The sequence below is a fragment of the Delphinus delphis genome, chromosome 14 (genome assembly GCF_949987515.2).
Source record: "Delphinus delphis chromosome 14, mDelDel1.2, whole genome shotgun sequence".
Classification (NCBI taxonomy): domain Eukaryota; kingdom Metazoa; phylum Chordata; class Mammalia; order Artiodactyla; family Delphinidae; genus Delphinus; species Delphinus delphis.
This window is the reverse complement of record NC_082696.1, coordinates 56896641-56916407: the sequence shown is the minus strand read 5'-3', so window position 1 is coordinate 56916407 and position 19767 is coordinate 56896641. Positions and strand designations below refer to the sequence as shown.

The window sequence follows — 19767 nt, the reverse complement described above, 5'->3', positions numbered from 1 at the left end:
GATGTTAACCTTAGAACTTTATACTGAGGAAATAATTCTAACAAAGAAAAACTTATAATAATAAAGATACATAATTATTTAATTATAGGAGAAAAATACAATGGAATAGCCACATAATAGAATATTATTATATAGACATAAAAGAATTTAATGATGGTTATTACTTAAAGGATAACAACAGGTTTTTAATTTTCACATACTTATCAGTGTTTTCTAAATTTTCAAAAATGGTCATGTTATATAGTTTATAAAAAGTTAATTTTCCAAAATTGATTATAAGTTCCATGAGGGCAGTGAACACTCAAATATTAGAGAAATCTTAGCTGAATATTAAAATATGCATAGGTGATGATGTTAAAGGGAAAAATACAGGAATAAATATGATGTAAAAATAATATTTAGTGGAAAAATACTGGAAGAAAATCCATGAAAATATTAATAGCTTTAAGGTGGCAGTATTTATGCATTTTCTCTATCTTTTCCCCAAATTTCTGTAATGTTATATGAAACTTTTAATACAGATTAAAATTAAACATACTTATATGCGTAATTTCCATTATACTACAATACAAACTAATTTGACATGTAAAAGAAGTAGAAATAAAATATGCTGCTTACCTCTCTTTCATCCATATTCAACCACTGCTTTGGATCTTCTTCAGTAGCCAGAAAGGCTATCAATTCCAAAGCAGTAAGACGGGTTTGACGTCTTGATGAGACAAATATCAGAACAGGTTTGGCTGGAGAATGGCTTCTAATTGCTGTTGAAAAGTTGTGGAAAATACAATGGTAAGCCACTTATACCAGAATCGGAATTTCATCAGGACATCAAATGGACACATGAAAACTAATGGTGTAAATGATTTAATTGAATTCATGATTTGGTCATGAAGTATAGCATTATTTGAGCTACTACCTGGATCTGACAGCATATTGGAGAAATGATAGGGAAGGAAAGGTAGCTGCCTCTGCTCAGGGGAGTATTCTGCCTAGGACAGGGAAGACTGACCTATCTCGACTCCCAGTTCTGTTGTGAACTGCCAAGGAAGGAGACTTAAAAGCCGACTCTCCATTAATAGCTGTATATGGATACTAAATCTTAGGTGGGGTTTTCTATTTCTGAGTTGTGCTTCTGCTTGCCTGAGCAGTGATATTCCACAGTTAATCGGTCCTGGGGTCTGAAGAGAGAGTCAAGTCCTGGGGCGGGTGGTGAAGAAAAGCCACAAAAAATTCCTTTTATTTTTGTCCTGTTGCCAGTAGATAGAAAAAGTTAGAGAGTTTGTATCAATAAATTAGTCAGAAGAATGTCTTCCTTCTGTTTTTTCTAAAAACATATGTGTAAGATTTCAAGAGGGAAGATAAGAGAATGCAGAAGAAAGCTCAAAAGAATACCATGCTTGAATCTATATCTGAGTGACGAAACATAGGGAGTAGACACACGGAAGATGAGTAATTTGAAAACTGGGTAATAAGACTGAAAATATTACTTAAAGAGCCACATAAATCATTTGACCTAATTGGAGTTGAGGTTTCTTTGCTATGCATAGGCTCCAAAATGCTGATACGATGGCACAAGTAGAATTTATACTTAGGTGTACACAGGTCTCTTAAAACAGAGTTACTAAAAACTTTTATTTTATATAAAAAGTTCAACCTCCTTGTAATATCTTGTTTGAAATGTGAACTGCAGAATTTCTTTTTATGGGCTAAAAAACAAGGTTCATAAATGGAAATGTTGACAGGACTTTGACTATATTTATACCCTAAGAGTGAGAAATAAAGCTATCACAAAATCGTAAATCTAAACTGAAAGAAATATAGTGATCCACTACAGGTATAATAAATAGTTTACAAGGACAGTTACTGTACTTATGCCATATCTAGAGAAGTGCAGGTATAGGTTATTTACATAACATAACACAAAATGCTTCATTTCAATCACTGGTTTGCAATCAGCCATTCCTTAAATAAATATAAGCAATCTACAATACATACTATGAAAAATGAACACACAGTTTATCAGAATTTATAGAATACAAATGGTAATGCTTTGATAAATCATATTAGAGATACAACGTTTAAAATACACATATTAGTACAATATTGGTATCATTTGTACACATAACCATGAATGAATTTGCCTCTTTTTAAAACCTCAACATTTAATGGATTTTTGCTGCTGCAAGAACAGGTGTGGCTGAACAGCTCACGACAGATTTATTGTTCATTAGTGATTTTGTACAATGCTTCTGTGGAGGTGTAAATAATCTGAACTGCCAAGATTGGTCTCCAGTTCACAATCAATACTTTGCTTCTGTCATAAGGCTAATTACAGCAGCTAAAAAGTCACCTCACAACTGTCACCTCACAATCAACAGCGGTTCACGTTAGGGAATTTATTTTGGAGGTTATTTTTAATTGATATAATAAATATTCCTTATGCAGCCTAAACATGAAAACATGTTTTAGTAAGATAGGAGTGTTACTCTCAAATCTTTCTTGCTTGCCTAATTTGTTAGAAAGGGAAAAACAAAACAAAACATATAAACAGATGCATTGCCAAAAAAAGTACTGAAATTTTTAAGATGATTTCTGATAAAAATCAATATTATGTGAGTTTTTAAAACTTGTACCCTCTATTTATCATTTACTCAAGCTACTACCATGGTACCATAATAAATTATTTTTAAGACTAATTTGATTATTTTAAAAAGTTACATACATTTATTCTACTACAAAGACATTATCACTTATGAAATCTAATTGTCAATAGTTAATTCAAAATATATTTATACTCCTTAACAGTTAAGGTAAATAGTTTTAGATATTTGTAGAAGTTGGAGCAGTACCACCCTTTCAAAGAAACCCACATCATTCAGAATGCATTTAAAGGCTACCATACAAAATGGTTGGTATTTCATTCCAAGAATCTGAAGCTTACCCTGAAATGTAGGCTTATTCATACTAGCCATACGAGGACAGTAATGTTGACCTGGGAAACCTTGAATGTGAACTTCCAGTGGAACTGGACGCACTGATGGTCGGAAGTTGAACAAGCCCATCTAGAGTAAAAATGAGAGAGAAACCTTTCCAGTTTTTATACTTTAGTTTATAGTGTTATAGCACCTCCTTAATATAGCCTTGAGCCATACTATGAAATGCCTACTTTATCAGTCTTCCACATACCTGACGAATGTTGAGCCAGTCAGCAAGGTCTCTGGCGTTAGCCAATGCGGTAGATAGTCCAACTATTCTAACAGGCTTTTCTGTGTGAGATGAGATGAAATTCGTTCGAGATACAATGACTTCTAGAACAGGGCCTCTTTCCTCCCCTAAGAAATAGGAATAATGTATGTTAATCATTTAACACAAGTTCTGATGCTGGCTGCTGCAAGTATGAAGAGTCGAAGTTTGTAAACTGGACTCAGATATAGTGGCACCCACCTAGCAGATGGATCTCATCTATGATGAGAATAGTGACTTGCTTTACATAGTTCCTATTCTGCCAGCTTCTGCTGATTCCATCCCACTTCTCTGGTGTGGTGACGATAACGTCAGCCTTGGAAATGGATTTCATATCAGGAGTTACATCCCCTGTTAGTTCAATAACTCTGGAGAAGAATAAAAATGATCCCTTTAATTTTTCAGGTAACACATGGGCTTGGAAAAGCAAAAATATGTCTTTCAAAATAAAATTTTATTATGCTTAAAACTACTTTATCTCCCTTTGATTTCTGAAATTTTCTGACTTGAGTCCAAAACAGATGTTTCTTAATAATTCTAAGATGATTTCCTTCCATAAAATGAAGAATGTATAAAAGCAATCATTGAAATCTAACTTTTATGCAGACATGCAAGAGTATCAACCTTTGTTTTGATTATGTTTACAAAGTCTCTGCCCTATGTGATTTCATAGAGTTGAACTCATACCTCCTCCATATGTTGGAATAAACACCTTTCTAATGAGGGAAAGTGTTAACTTATTAAGACAAAAGGAGACATTCATTAAGAATATGATTATGTCTATCAAACATTTAGAGAAGAGCTAACACCTATCCTTCTCAAACTCTTCCAAAATATAGCAGAGGGAGGAACACTCCCAAACTCATTCTACGAGGCCACCATCACCCTGATACCAAAACCAGACAACGATGTCACAAAAAAGAAAACTACAGGCCAATATCACTGATGAACATAGATGCAAAAATCCTCAACAAAATACTAGCAAACAGAATCCAACAGCACATTAAACGGATCATACACCATGATCAAGTGGGGTTTATCCCAGGAATGCAAATATTCTTCAATATACGCAAATCAATCAATGTGAAACACTATTTTAACAAGTTGAAGGAGAAAAACCATATGATCATCTCAATAGATGCAGAGAAAGCTTTCAACAAAATTCAACACTCATGATAAAAACCTGCCAGAAAGTAGGCATAGAGGGAACTTACCTCAAAATGATAAAGGCCATATATGACAAACCCACAGACAACATCATTCTCCATGGTGAAAATCTGAAACCATTTCGTCTAAGATCAGGAACAAGACAAGGTTTGTCCACTCTCACCAATATTATTCAACATAGTTTTGGAAGTTTTAGCCACAGCAATCAGAGAAGAAAAAGAAATAAAAGGAATCCAAATCGGAAAAGAAGTAAAGCTGTCACTGTTTGCAGATGACATGATACTATACATACAGAATCCTAAAGATGCTACCAGAAAACTACTAGAGCTAATCAATGAATTTGGTAAAGTTGCAGGATACAAAATTAATGCACAGAAATCTCTTGCATTCCTATACACTAATGGTGAAAAATCTGAAAGTGAAATTTAGAAAACACTCCCATTTACCATTGCAACAAAAAGAATAAAATATCTAGGAATAAACCTACTTAAGGAGACAAAAGACCTGTATGCAGAAAACTGTAAGACACTGATGAAAGAAATTAAAGATGATACAAACAGATGGAGAGACATACCATGGTCTTGGATTGGAAGAATCAACATTGTGAAAATGCCTATACAACCCAAAGCAATCTACAGATTCAATGCAATCCCTATCAAACTACCAATGGCATTTTTCACAGAACTAGAACAAAAAATTACACCATTTGTCTGGAAACACAAAAGACCCCAAAAAGCCAAAGCAATCTTGAGGAAGAAAAATGGAGCTGGAGGAATCAGGCTCCCTGACTTCAGACTATACTACAAAGCTACAGTAATCAAGAAGGTATGGTACTGGCACACAAACAGAAATATAGATCAATGGAACAGGATAGAAAGCCCAGAGATAAACCCACACACATATGGTCACCTAACCTTGGATAATGGAGGCAAGAATATACAATGGAGAAAAGACAGCCTCTTCAGTAAGTGGTGCTGGGAAAACTGGACAGCTACATGTAAAAGAATGAAATTAGAACACTCCCTAACACCATACACAAAGATAAACTCAAAATTGATTAAAGACCTAAATGTAAGGCCAGACACTATTAAACTCTTAGAGGAAAACATAGGCAGAACACTCTATGACATAAATCACAGCAAGATCCTTTTTGATCCACCTCCTAGAGAAATGGAAATAAAAGTAAAAATAAACAAATGGGACCTAATGAAACTTCAAAGCTTTTGTACAGCAAATGAAACCATAAACAGGATGAAAAGACAACCCTCAGAATGGGAGAAAATATTTGCAAATGAAGCAACTGACAAAGGATTAATCTCCAAAATTTACAAGCAGCTCATGCAGCTAAATATCTAAAAAACAAACAACCCAATCCAAAAATGGGCAGAAGACCTAAACAAACATTTCTCCAAGGAAGATAAACAGATTGCCAACAAACACATGAAGGAATGCTCAACATCATTAATCATTAGAGAAATGCAAATCAAAACTACAATAAGATATCATCTCACACCAGTCAGAATGGCCATCATCAAAAAATCTACAAACAATAAATGCTGGAGAGGGTGTGGAAAAAAGGGAACCCTCTTGCACTGTTGGTGGGAATGTAAATTGATACAGCCACTAGGGAGAACAGTATGGAGGTTCCTTAGAAAACTAAAAATAGAGCTACCATACAACCCAGCAATCCCACTACTGGGCATATATCCTGAGAAAACCATAATTCAAAAAGAGTCATGTACCAAAATGTTCATTGCAGCTCTATTTACAATAGCCCGGACATGGAAGCAACCTAAGTGTCCATCCATAGATGAATGGATAAAGAAGATGTGGCACATATATACAATGGAATATTACTCAGCCATAAAAAGAAACGAAATTGAGTTATTTGTAGTGAGGTGGACGGACCTAGAGTTTGTCATACAGAGTAAAGTAAGTCAGAAAGCAAAAAAGAAATACCGTATGCTAACACATATACATATGGAATCTAAAAACAAACAAAAAAAGGTCACGAGGAACCTAGGGGCAAGATGGGAATAAAGTCGCAGACCTACTAGAGAATGGACTTGAGGATATGGGGAGGGGGAAGGGTAAGCTGGGACAAAGTAAGAGAGTGGCATGGACATATATACACTACCAAATGTAAAATAGTTAGTGGGAAGCAGCCGTATAGCACAGGGAGATCAGCTAGTTGCTTTGTGACCACCTAGAGGGGTGGGATAGGGAGGGTGGGAGGGAGGGAGACGCAAGAGGGAGGAGATATGGGGATACATGTATACGTATAACTGATTCACTTTGTTATAAAGCAGAAAGCAACACACCACTGTAAAGCAATTATACTCCAATAAAGATGTTTAAAAAAAAACAAACCAAGAATATGATTATGTGTGAGCTTCATTTCTTTTCTTAGCTTGAAATTTTGTAGATATTATAGGCAAATTCAAACATATTAGGACAGAAAAAAGATAACCTGGGGCAAATATGTGCCACCCCATTCTGAGAGGATATCAGATTTAGAGTGAGAAAGATGGAAATCTGAAGACTAACTCCAAATTTTAGGAAATCATTAAGTCATTTTTATATGTGTTTTGATTCAAAAAACAGAAAAAGGTCAAGATTAGTTCCTCCAAGTATAGCATTCCCAAAACTTTTACTTAGTTTTATTCATTTTTTTTACATTCTAGGTAATACATTCACATGGTTCAAAAAATATATAGTAAATAGTCTCTGCAACATGGATATTCTCCAGTCACCCAGTTCTCATTCTAAAAGAACCACATATTTATATTCTTTACCTTTTTTTAAAAACAAGAGGGGTACTTAAAAACATTTTTTTAACTATCTCTGAAGATCATTTCTTCAGTATATACAGTTCATTTTTTAATAGAGTAATACAATATTTTGCATTGTGTGAATATGCCATAATTTATTTAGTGATGCTCTATTTGCCACTCAGGTTAGAATGCAATCTTGCTATTAAAAACAGTACGATAATAAATAACCTTGTCAACAGTAAAATTTTTTTAAGTCATGTTCTTCAATGATTTTTAAATTTTTGGTAAATTATTTATATGCAAAATGCCTTCTAAGTGGTTTTTGGAAGTTACCCTGAAAGATATGAAAGAAAAATAAAGAGATGTATCTTATTTTGCTTTTGCTTTTGAGTCTAGACATTTTGAGAAAATTATCTTGCCAAATAAAAGTGAAAAATGAAAGCCCTTAATTTACTTGCAATCTTAAAACAAATGAGAATATTGATAATATTTTAACTACCATACCTTTAAATAAAAAGACTATGAAAATCACTGTAAAAGCATTCAACAGTTTTATGCAAATCTTTTACTGGTTGATCCTTTTAGATTATTCAACACATATCATCTGAAAAAGTAAGAACTTACTTTTTACCAAGTTTTTCTTCTATTCTAACTTTCCAATCATCCATTCTTTCACGTACTAGGGCTTTTAAGGGTGCAATATATACTGCCTAAAATGGGGGTGCAAAAAGATCTCATGAAAATAGTGACATCATTTTCAAATAAAATTAAACTCGATAAAATTTATCAAAATATAACTGTCGTTTAAAAAATGTATCTTTTAATGATGAAAGACTTAAAATTTTAGATTAACAGAAAAAAGTCATTAACTTAAACAACACTTATCCAGAGTAAGATATGAATATAGCACATCATAAAAATACTGACATAGAACATTTTAAGTATTTTTTTAAAAGCACCATTTGTATTATTTTTAGGTAGTTTATAATGAAATTATCTTTTAACATAATGCGAAAAATTAAAAAAAAACTATGAGATAATACATTACCTAGAGAAAATTAAGGTTCTACTGAAAATAGAAGTTTTTATGATCAAGAGCTACCTGAGTTATAATTCTTTCATGAAAAAAGTTACTAATTTTGAAATTCTAAAGATAAATAATCTGGTTGTTTAAATCTTAATGCATATTTTATGGAAGACACCAATGCCAGTCATACATTTTAGGTGTTCTACCTTTTAAAAAACAAAAATAAACAACCCCCCCTCCCGATCTTTAATAATCCAAACTTACATACAGATTATTCACTGAAAAATAATTCTTTCCTTTATAAAATGTTTCAAACTTAGAACAGAGCTCTACTGTTGTGTTAGTATGCCTCCTAATGAATCACTCGCCACATAATAAACTGAGGAGTAGGAAAATGTAAAGCTAAGTAGGGAAGAACAGCTACTAACTGGAAATCACTGAAAAAGGAAGTTAAAACATTTCTTGGAAATGTTAGCTTTCTTGGAAAATAATGTTTCTAAAGTGAGAGTACGTCATATTTCAAGAAAGCTTAAAATCAACACTTACTTGACTTGCCACATTATTTTACATTAATGATATCATGGCCAATTGGAGAAATGGGGAATAAAGGCTGCCTCTGTATTTCCTTGTGTAATCAAACTGTATATGTTAAAGTATTAGCATTTCCTTCATAGCCAAAGGATTTGATTATGATTGATTATGAATCATTATATTTCTTAAAAATATGGCTATGAATTAGGTATCTTACAATGAGGAAAGAACATGTGAGCACCGATATTTACATTAGAAATCTAACTAAAGGACTCCGAAGTTTAATATAAATTTTCTTGTGGCCAGTTATTCTAATACTGATCTGGGCTCCCCTGGAAAATTCACCAAGAGTGACATACCTATTCATCGAGTCCAGCCAGTATGTTTAGAACTGGCTAGTTTACAGATCATAAACTATGCTTTCTAATTGAATGTAAGCAGGTGATTGTTTCCAACTGACCTTTGAAGTAGGGTACCTGTTGAAGACTCTGAAAATGGCTAATTCAGCTGCAACAGTCTTTCCTGATCCAGTGGGCGCTCCAAGTAGGACATTACAGTCTGTGTGATACAGCGTATGAAATATTTGTGTCTGCACAGGGTTAAAGTGGCTAAAATTGTATAGTGCTTCATATGCTTCACATCCCAAAGCTGTGATTGGTAAAGGCTGAAGATCCAGTAATTCTGAAAAGATTCAACAGGTACATACAATAACTGGAAAATATGCACAATATTGAATACTGTCTCTTAGAAATAAATTATAATAATCCTCAATTCTTTAGAGGGAAAAAAGGATTAACAAATTCTTACATACTAGTTATCAATCTGTTTTTCCATTATGACATTTATAATATTGACATGTTGGAAACTTTTCTGGGGTAGCTACCTCTAAGACAGTGCTAATGATACATCTTTCTCTTCCAATCAGGAAAGTGATATGAATGACAAGTAAATGAAAATATGCATGTTTTACAAGAAAACTAAATCTATACCAATCTGTAGAAGAAGGAAAACCATTTGCAAACTTCAGTAGTAGAATGGTTACTAATAACAAGTTACTGTTCATCTGTTAGACAATTGACAAAACAGAATGGTCACGTGAACTGCTGTTCTAGCCAACGCAAACTAATATGAACTTAAAATAATTCCAAGAAGAAACTTGGGTGGGAGTTTTAAATCATAGCCTGACTGGGTAAATAAGAACTGTGCTGGGAAAATACTGAAAGAAACTAGATTTAATTGTAAATCATTATGTAGACTAGAGGTCTAGGAGATTAGAAAATAAAAAATGATTTCGAGAAATAAACTTATACCTAGATACCCCTGAACTTGATAGTCATTTCATTTTCATATAATCCAGAAAGGTATCAGTTGGCTACTCTCAGGATTACTTCCTGGAAGATGACTCTACTCATTTGAAGTTTGAGTAAGAAGGGAAAAAAAATCAGTAAGGGGACATGGTGGTTTGTATCTTGAGTTAGATCTTCATTGTACAGTTTCAGATGGGAAAGTATGCAGAATTCTCTCCTCAGAAAAGGTATTTAAAAGTAAAAAAGCTAATTTAAAAAATATTATTATTGCTCCATTGCTCTACTCTATTACACAGGTAATTGAGAACTGTATGTTTCTCATACCAGATTACAATATCCTATATTTTTTGTAGCACTGAAAACCAAGAAGGGAGGAAGTCTTAACTTGCAATGCTAATCAAAGCATAGACATATTCTTAATAAAGACTAAAAAAATAAATATTTTGGCATTTATTGACAATGCTAAATTACGATGCTTTACTTCTGTGAAAGATGAAGATACTTTCCTGACTGATTTGAGCTCAGTGAGATGCCTATATGTATACTTGGAGCCAAACAGAACTAGCCATCATTGAGGTTATATCATGCATTTTTTAAAATAATTAATTAATTAATTAATTTATGGCTGCGTTGGGTTTTCATTGCCGTGCGTGGGCTTTCTCTAGTTGCAGCGAGCAGGGGCTACTCTTCATTGCGGTGCGCGGTCTTCTCACTGCAGTGGCTTCCCTTGTTGTGGAGCACAGGCTCTAGGCACACAGGCTTCAGTAGTTGTGGCACGCGGGCTCAGTAGTTGTGGTTCGCAGGCTCTAGAGTGCAGCCTCAGTAGTTGTGGTGCATGGGCTTAGTTGCTACGCGGCATGCGGGATCTTCCTGGACCAAGGCTCGAACCCGTGTCCCCTGCATTGGCAGGCGGATTTTCAACCACTGTGCCACCAGGGAAGTCCCACATCATGCATTTTTAATATCAATTGGTATGTCATGGTGGTACATTTATTTCTTTTAAAAATGTAGTCAGAAAATCAGCCAATTATATAAATAAGGTGACGTGCTTGGCCACTCAACAAAGAAGTGATTAAATGAGCATTAAAATATAATGTTAACACATGTTAAAATCAGGTACTGCAGCCAGAGAGACCCAGTAGTGATGTTGGTAGCATACGTTTTAAATGAAAGCACCAAACATTTTTATGTATTTTATTTTGAGATTCCAGATATCACAAAGCATATTTGATAAAAGAAAACCAGAAAGGTCCTCTTCAATGAGTAGATTAGTAGATACTGCAATCACATTATTTTTCTAGGTTGACAATTTTTTAGTTTTGCTCTGTCAAGATATCAAAGTGGTATTAAGCTGTATTTTAAAGTATCTCTCTTTAAGATATGCTAAGATAATGAACAAAGTACAAAAATGACAAAGATTAAAGTCACATTAATGCCTACTTTACTTTCCCAAAAGACTGTCAAATAATGTGCTCACTGAAAGCAGTAAAAACTACTATTTTTATTTTGAAAAAACAGAGTTTGTCTTCGGAAGACTTATATGGAAAAGAGAAATTGACTTTCATTTTGCTATAAATTAAGGGTCTCTTGAAATCTTTACTCATCCATTATGAATTCTCAATGAGAAGAAATAAACTTAATATACTAATTAGTTAATAGATTAGCCTCAAGATATTTCTGAAATAGAATATTTTATAGGCCACTTAAAAGTATCATTATAAATATTTATTCATGAAAATTTGCTTCTTTAACAAGTCAAAATAGAAAGGCACTCAATCATGTTATAAAAATTTTAAATGGATTTTTGTCAACTATCAAACACTGAAAACAATGAAAAACACTGTTACATGATACTGCAGATCACCGCATACCCTTTTATAATGTTAGTGTGGAAGAAAAGAACCAATATAAAGAGTATACGTTGTTTGTAAGACACAAACTGACTCGAAGTATACATGAATCCATTCTGTAGTAATACCATAACCTGACTCCTTAGTATTAGCACTTTTTGGTGTAGAAGCACTCTATATGGAGGAAAAAACCCTACAATTCACTTTAATTAAATTAACATACTAAAAGTAAGTTTAACAGTAATAAAGGCAAGGAAAAAGGATATCTCAAAAGTTTCACAGAGAGCACAGATAAAATGACAACACTTGCAATGAAAAAGGAAGGAGATGTAGAGAAATTATAATGTTAAAATAGAGATCAAGGCATAGTAATACAGAAACAGTGAGTCTCATGCTTGTTAGATTATAAAAATTGAACTAGTCTTAATGTTTTTGGATCTCAAATAAAAAAAAAATTAAGCCTGCCATTTGATCTGATTTTGAAAAGTCTCTTTTCAAACTGTATTGACAAATAGGTTGTATTTTTATTCAGATTCAGGCAACTTTAAAGCATAGACACTTTTCAACATGAGCTAAAACAACAATTTTGGAAAAATCAATGATTCAAGTTACTATTCCATACGTTACCTGTATGGGGAGGATGTCTCTCTGGTAGAATCAGATGTTGAAAGTTAATAATACATACAGCCTCAGCTCCTAACCATCGATCAGACACTGCTCGGATGTAATATTGAGAAGGCAAAGGCTCAAAAATAGGGATTGTAAACACCAGCAGTTGAGCTTCTTTACTAATGACCTAATGTGAAATAAAGTCTAAAATGAATATGGCTATTCTAGTAGCATAAAGGCTTTATCAGTCTCTTGTAAAAACAATCGTATCTATAGCAGTATGTACTAAAGATAAAAAAAAATCTTAGATTTCTAAATAGCTGAGATATTCAGATACTTCAGAAACTTGTAGGTGGTTCCCTTCTGAGGATACGTGATATTACAGAAGGAAAAACATACACTCAGTTTATATTATTTACATATGCATATCATCATGTATTAACAGGTTATCAACTTGACTCATTATCAGAATTTTCCAAAATTCATTCATTCAAGTACTTTACTTCATTAATTTTTACCAAATTATTTACTCAATAGTTTTCTTTAAATTCTTTGACTACCATAAGTGGAATAACAGAACACTTGACATAAATAGAAGATAATCATGAACACAAATGCAATGAAAATAAAATATGGCTATAAAATTCTATGGGTGTCCACTCAAGCCTAAAGCTAGCTTGCCTTCTCTTTGATAAAAAGAGAAATTAGGAATGAAGCATCACAGTTAAAGACAGCTTTCATCAAATTGAGTCTTTCTCTTAAAATTTATAGAGAATTTAAAAAACAATATCTTTTATACAATGTGATTCAATATTCTTTAGTACTGTGCTTATGTAACACCTAAAGTTATTAATTTTTATTTAATTTTTTAAAATATTATTTATCCCACCCACCCCTCTGGAAGACATGCCTTAAACCATTAGAAAGATTATAATTAAATTTCTCAAATGAAAATCACTTTGAATATATGAATACTGTAACATTTAATTACTATTTTCTTTTAAAATCAAACAGAAACATAAAAAATAATACATAAAGCTTTAATTGCACTATGAAATTATAGAGAAATGAGTAAAAATAGAAAGTATTTAGTTTACATTTTCTTCCTAATGACAGCAACATAATAAGGAGAGAGCCATATATACATATTTACCTGTTTTTTTAGAACTAGGAAATTCTCTGAATGATAAATATGATCATTTGTAGGATCTTCTACCCAAATCCACCAGGGTTCTCCTACTGTCCCATGGACCTGGAAGAAAAATAGTATCCTAATACTATATACTGTAATTCGAGTAAGGGATACTGTTGTTTGTATTCCCAGCACCCATTCCTCTCCCTCTTTTTAACAGATTTATTGATATGTAATTTACATAACAAAGTTTACTCATTTAAAGTATACAGTTCAATAGTTTTAATACATTTACAAAGTTTTGTGACCATCTTCGTAATCTAATTTTAGGACATTTTTATCATCCCCCAAAGAAATCTTGTACCCTACCTATCTATCCCCCATCCTCCCAACCTCCAACCCTGGACAACCACAATCTACTTTCTTTCTCTATAGATTTGCCTTTTTGGAACACTTCATATAAATGGAATCATATATATGAAATGATTTTGAGACTGGCTTCTTTCACTTACCATAATGTTTTTGTTCATGTCATAGCATGCATCAGTCCTTCATTCCTTCTTATTAACAAATAATATTCCATTGGATAGATATACTGTATTTTGTACACTCATTGCTCTTTCTTTTTTTATTCCTAATAAAGCCTAGTCTTGTTTAGTACTCACACCTCTCTCATGTAATTCAGAAGGTAACCCCACCTCCCAGGATAATTTTGGTTAGCATACACTAATCAGCTTATGGTATCCGCCTTACAACAGGTTGTGGTGAGGGGTAGGCATGTGCCCAATACCGGCCCAGTTAGGCTGAAGAAAAGGTGTTCTGGCCCATGCTCTGGGCTGCTGCAGGTGGGGTATTTTTCCCTCTCTCTGTTAAATGTGAACAAGGAAGCATGAAAACATTTGGGAAGTAGCCAACAATATCAGCAGAGCAAAAAGATGGAAAGATTCTGGGTCCGGAAGAGTATCATTAAACAGAAGACTCAATCATCTTCAGGGCCTATTCTACCTGTGGACCTATCATATTATGTAAGATGATATATCTTCTTCTGCTTAAGTCAGTTTGAGACAAGTCATATTTGCTATTCTTGCAGCCAACAGCATTCTAACTGATAGAAGCAACTATGAATAATTAAGTACTCCATTCTAACAATGAATTAAACCAAATTGTGGGAGACTTATTATGAATCCTTTTTATTTTATTTTATTTTTGGCCACACTGGGTGGCTCGTGGGGTCTTAGTTCCCCGACCAGGGGTTAAACCTGGGCACCCAACAGTGGAAGCGCGGAGCCCTAACCACTGGACCGCCAGGGAATTCCTATTATGGATCTTGATACAAGAAAACAGGATGAAAAAACATAAAACTTTTATGCATTTGAAAATATAAAAACTTGAAATGAGTTTATGGCTACTTGTAATTTTATACTTTATGTAAAATTCTATATTTATAAAGATATTAAATAAAATTTTATATCATCTTGTCCTCACAGAAATTCTACGAGAAAGATAATTATTACTATTATACATGTTTACAGATGAGGAAACTGAAGGAATAAATGGTTAGGACACTTTAAGGACACTTTAAGATCAATGGTAGATTTGGGTTAGGACTATGGTTGTGTAACATCACAGAATAAAATGCATTCACTTTAAAGATGTACCAATGTCAGGTAATGCAGAAGATATTTACTTACACTTAACTAGAACCTTACAATTACCATGTAAAGTAAGCATTGCTATACTACATTTACTGATTTACTTGTCTTCCCCCACTGGCTTCTTGAAGGAAAGGACTGACACGTACTTGCCTGTATGTACAATCTCTTTTCTACTGTACTCTTTGCTCAGTAACTGGTGCAAAGACAGACCTTAAGAATTACTGACTGAATAAGAAGAGGATCCAGAGTATATAGTAACAGCTAAGGTCTGGAAGAAAGAACAGAAGTAGGGGTAAAAACAGAAACAGAAAAGTGATGGGAGCCAAAGAAGGACATTTTCAAGGACAATGTATAGGACTGAATGTTCAGAGAAGTAAAGAAAATAATAACTAAGGAAAAGTCATTTATTATGGCAATCAGTCAGTCTTTGGTGATCACTGAAGAAGTAGTCTCAGCAGGAAACAGGTGACCAGGAGGAAAATGCAGATTACTCTTTCTACAAGTCTAATGGTAAAGAAGAGAATGATAGTTCGAGAAACCTCAGGATTTTGAAAGGGCCCTTTTAGCATGAAGAATCTTGAATTTTGAGTAGGTTAAAATGACAGAGTAAGAAGAGCTGGAAAAAATGAAGATCACATAGAGAAAAATGAAAGAAGATAGAATTAAGCAAAGTCCCTATGGAGCTGAATCCACTAAACCATTATACAATGTGAAAATTTACATTTCCTAAAATGTTCTGAAGGGGTCTCACTGGTTGACATATTATTAATATATTATACCACATGCTTATCTGGAGGATGAGAGTAAATAATACTATTGATACAATGTTTTAAATGATTCTTTGATATATGTTCTTTTGAAAGGTTTTTCTATATGCCTTGAGGACAGACGTAAGGAGGTGTAGTTGAGCCTGCAGTACAGACATTTTTCCTTAATGCAGATTTAGGTGTTTTCCATTTCTACCTGATCATTCCAAGTGAAATCAGGACAGACGCTGAGCGTCACTCGGAGGACAGTCCGTGTGATGGGCTGAATGGACGCTTCCATTGTAACAGAAGGAATCTGATGAACACACTGTTTGACCTTGAGCCCAATATTCACATGATGCAGAATGTGACCTGCAGGGAAAATGTCACTTAGAAGAAATGTGTCCAGACAGAAAAAAAGCAATATAATCTGACTTGTAAATGGGATTTCAGAGAAGGTGCTTTTATTGCTTGTTTTATGATTTGCTATGTAGAATAGCTGACATTCTTGACCTGGCATGTTTGAATATTTTGTAATAGTTAACTTGAATTAGCAATTCATAGCTCTGTAAACCAGTATCAAGGTTTTTTCAGCTGTTAATAGGGTTCTTAAAATTACTGAGACTTGATAGTGTTTAAACTACTATAAACAGTTCCACTTTTCTCCTAGCCAGTTTAAGACTCATTATAGAAATATTCAGTATTTTGTGAAAACAGTCATTAATTTATTCAAGGCCTATTTCAGAACTCTATAACCATGATGGAAAATGCTTTACTAATCAAACATAACTAACTTATCCATACCATTTCCAGAAAACAAAGATTAAAATATGGCCAGTCCAGCACAAAATTAACCACTTATACATATTTTCATAAATGATCAGATTCTGAAATACAGATACAAATGGAGGCACCAGGGTGGGGGTGAGGGTCACAAACAGATGTGACTAACTTTAAACATTTTCCTACTCCAGGCCAAGCGGCTAAGCGGAAATAGATTCTATCTTACAGTATCAATATTTCTTGTATGTCTTGGTGCTTCATAATATAATTTTTTAAAGCATATTTACAAGTAAATCAAAATGTTTTATGTTCACCAAAGTTTGAAAATCTAAAGTGATTTTCCTTATTTTAATAAAATATTTATGTTACCCAAGGTGAGTAATCTCAACTTCCTAGTTTGTATTCTCAATTTCTCTCTATTTTTATTGATACCTCCCCTTTTCCATTCCATCTGAGAAGTATTCTTCTTATTATGCAAGGGAAATAACTATCTCAGTCTCTCTACACATCTACGAACCTTTCACCAGGTCCCTGTAGTTCTCCTCAGCCTGACTCCCTTCATATGTAATATCTATTCTATTCAGAATCTGAAATATTACCTAATCAATGTTTGTCCAACAGAATGTTAAGGTACATGGCAATGTATGTAGGGATAATTTTTCAATATTATGTGAAAAACATAGAAGACCAAATACTATTTACACACCGTTACCAACTATGTTTAAAGATCTATACATGTGTAATGATGAAGCTCATTTAGAAACTGAAGAAATGTAGGGTTTAATGTTGACATACTTTTTTGCTGTAATACTGCTGATATACATAACAAAAGACGATGAAATGAAATGAACAAAAGAAATAAATTGAGAATAAGCCTCACTGACTAATTCTCATCATTTGTAGCTAAGATTCTATCTGTAAAATACTCAAGGGTGTGACAATCTAAACTCCATTTTAACTTCTAATTCTATTGAGTAACTTAATAAAATTTAGAGAGACTTTTGCCTGAGTTTAGATCAATGTAAAAGAAATTTCATAAAAATGGTAAAAGTTCATCTTTAGTAATGTGGAAATTCACAATACTTTTTTTTTTTTACATCAAGTGAAATATTTTAACTGCATGAAACAGTACATTAAAACATTTTTGCTTCCTTCTTACCTATTTCATCTTTCCTCATGTCTTTCAGCTTATCCACAGTAAGATTTTTTTCTTCTAATCTTGTTAGAATGTGTGGTGGTAAGACTGAAAATTGTCTCAAAGGGCTAGCCCAACCCCAGAGCCTCTTGTCGATGACTTTACTAAGATTCAGGAGCCTATAGGTCATGGCAGGCCAACGTTTCCTCAGAGCAATTTCAAAAAGAGCACGGACAATTCTAGCTGCGTTCTAAAGAATGAAAAGGGGGATTGGTGGTTAGGTCCAATGTAATTTTAAATTTGTCAATAAATTTATTATTCTGACTCAGTTTCAAAAGTATGTCTAGCTGCATCCTTTAATTGTGGGCAACATCTATCCTCATATAACCCTAATTATCTTTATTACTTCTACACAAGAATAATCATATCCTTTATATGTGGATGTTATCCTGTTTAACTCTCCAAGAGTAGCTTTATTTCCCAGTCCTTAGGAAGCTCCACCTCACACTCCCTAAACAGGAATGGAGTAGGAAGAGACAAAAAAAAAAATACAAAGTATTTGGGAAGGTGCTGAGGCCATTTTAGAATCTAAGAGACAGCCAAGGATGCCCTTGGGTATATAGTGGAATGATTAAATTTATAAAGCTATTTAGAGAAATAAGGAAGACTTTGGGATCCAGTCAGAGAGAACAATTAGTGAGAGAAGAGCAACAAAGAAATACTGATGAGTGCACCTAACCCATATTAATGGCTCCTGTATAAACCAAGCAGTATGCTGACCGCTTTGCATATATTATCTCATTTAATTTTTATGACAACTGCATTTGACTGGTCTTGTTATTATGATTTTATAGATGAAGATACTAAAGTTTGGTGAGGTTAATAATTTGACCAGGAGAGTTGGTGTCAGAGTATCTATTGAAAGTCAGAACTAAACAATGCCAAACTTAACTCCAAAATTCTAAATTCAGTGATCTGAGGATAACTTCATTAGTAGACATATAGAAAGTTACAATGATTGAACCTTTTTTCACATCTCTGTAGTTTGTTTTTCTTCCTTCCCTCTATCATTAACTTTGCAGACTGTTTTATGGAAGATTATTTTTAAAATCATGAGTTTAGAGACATCTTACAATATCTACTTTCTATGTTTAAAATAAGATTAACCTTTTATTTCTCCTTAACCTAGAGGAGGCATTACTCAATAAAAATAATTTAAAAAGTATTCTTGATAAATAAAAAATAAAAATATGTCATTACATCTGTATTTGAAAATGAAGAATGTTAAATCTGATCAAAATCATAAAAAGAGATGGAAAATAGTAAGATTCTAAATAGCAAACAGATGATCCGGCTTGAATTATGAGGTGAAAAATGATCATAAGAATTAAGGACTTTGGTTTTATATTTTACATAAAAAGTGTTATTCATCTTTAGATAAATTCGACTACTTTGTTTCAGTATTAGAAATTTAAGAACAAATGGTATTTGATGTATGGGGATAGCTGTAACACCTGTTAAAAATTGACAGGATATCTCTTATTAGGCCTAGAAAATGATACGTAAAATGAATATTTTGATTTTTATAGCTATCAAATAGATCTTCCTACAGCATGCTCAGTTGCTCTTCTAAAAAAATTGCCAGGCTAATTTTCTCAACTGTTTGAAAGTATGTTTTTATATTTCAGAACCTATAGTTGTTCCCTAAAAGCTAAAAGAAATGGAAAGAGAAATCCCATGTGAGAAGATACCAACAGGACATTTTAATCTGAAATGATATAAATTGCATGGGAATAATGATCAAAATC

At 33.3% G+C, this 19767-nt stretch overlaps 1 protein-coding gene across 3 annotated transcripts in view; it reads right to left on the bottom strand.

Annotated features, from left to right (window-relative positions):
• Nucleotides 1–19767, bottom strand: part of ASCC3 (activating signal cointegrator 1 complex subunit 3) — a 334404-nt gene that overhangs the window by 107893 nt on the left and 206744 nt on the right. For all 3 annotated transcript variants that reach the window (XM_060030178.1, XM_060030179.1, XM_060030180.2), the window contains 10 exons: nt 17984–18209; nt 16259–16413; nt 13662–13760; nt 12527–12695; nt 9203–9423; nt 7809–7894; nt 3445–3611; nt 3187–3332; nt 2942–3062; nt 619–761 (listed from right to left, as the gene is read on the bottom strand). In XM_060030178.1, coding sequence (XP_059886161.1) covers nt 619–761; nt 2942–3062; nt 3187–3332; nt 3445–3611; nt 7809–7894; nt 9203–9423; nt 12527–12695; nt 13662–13760; nt 16259–16413; nt 17984–18209 — 1533 coding nt within the window. The remainder of the gene's footprint in view (nt 1–618; nt 762–2941; nt 3063–3186; nt 3333–3444; nt 3612–7808; nt 7895–9202; nt 9424–12526; nt 12696–13661; nt 13761–16258; nt 16414–17983; nt 18210–19767) is intronic.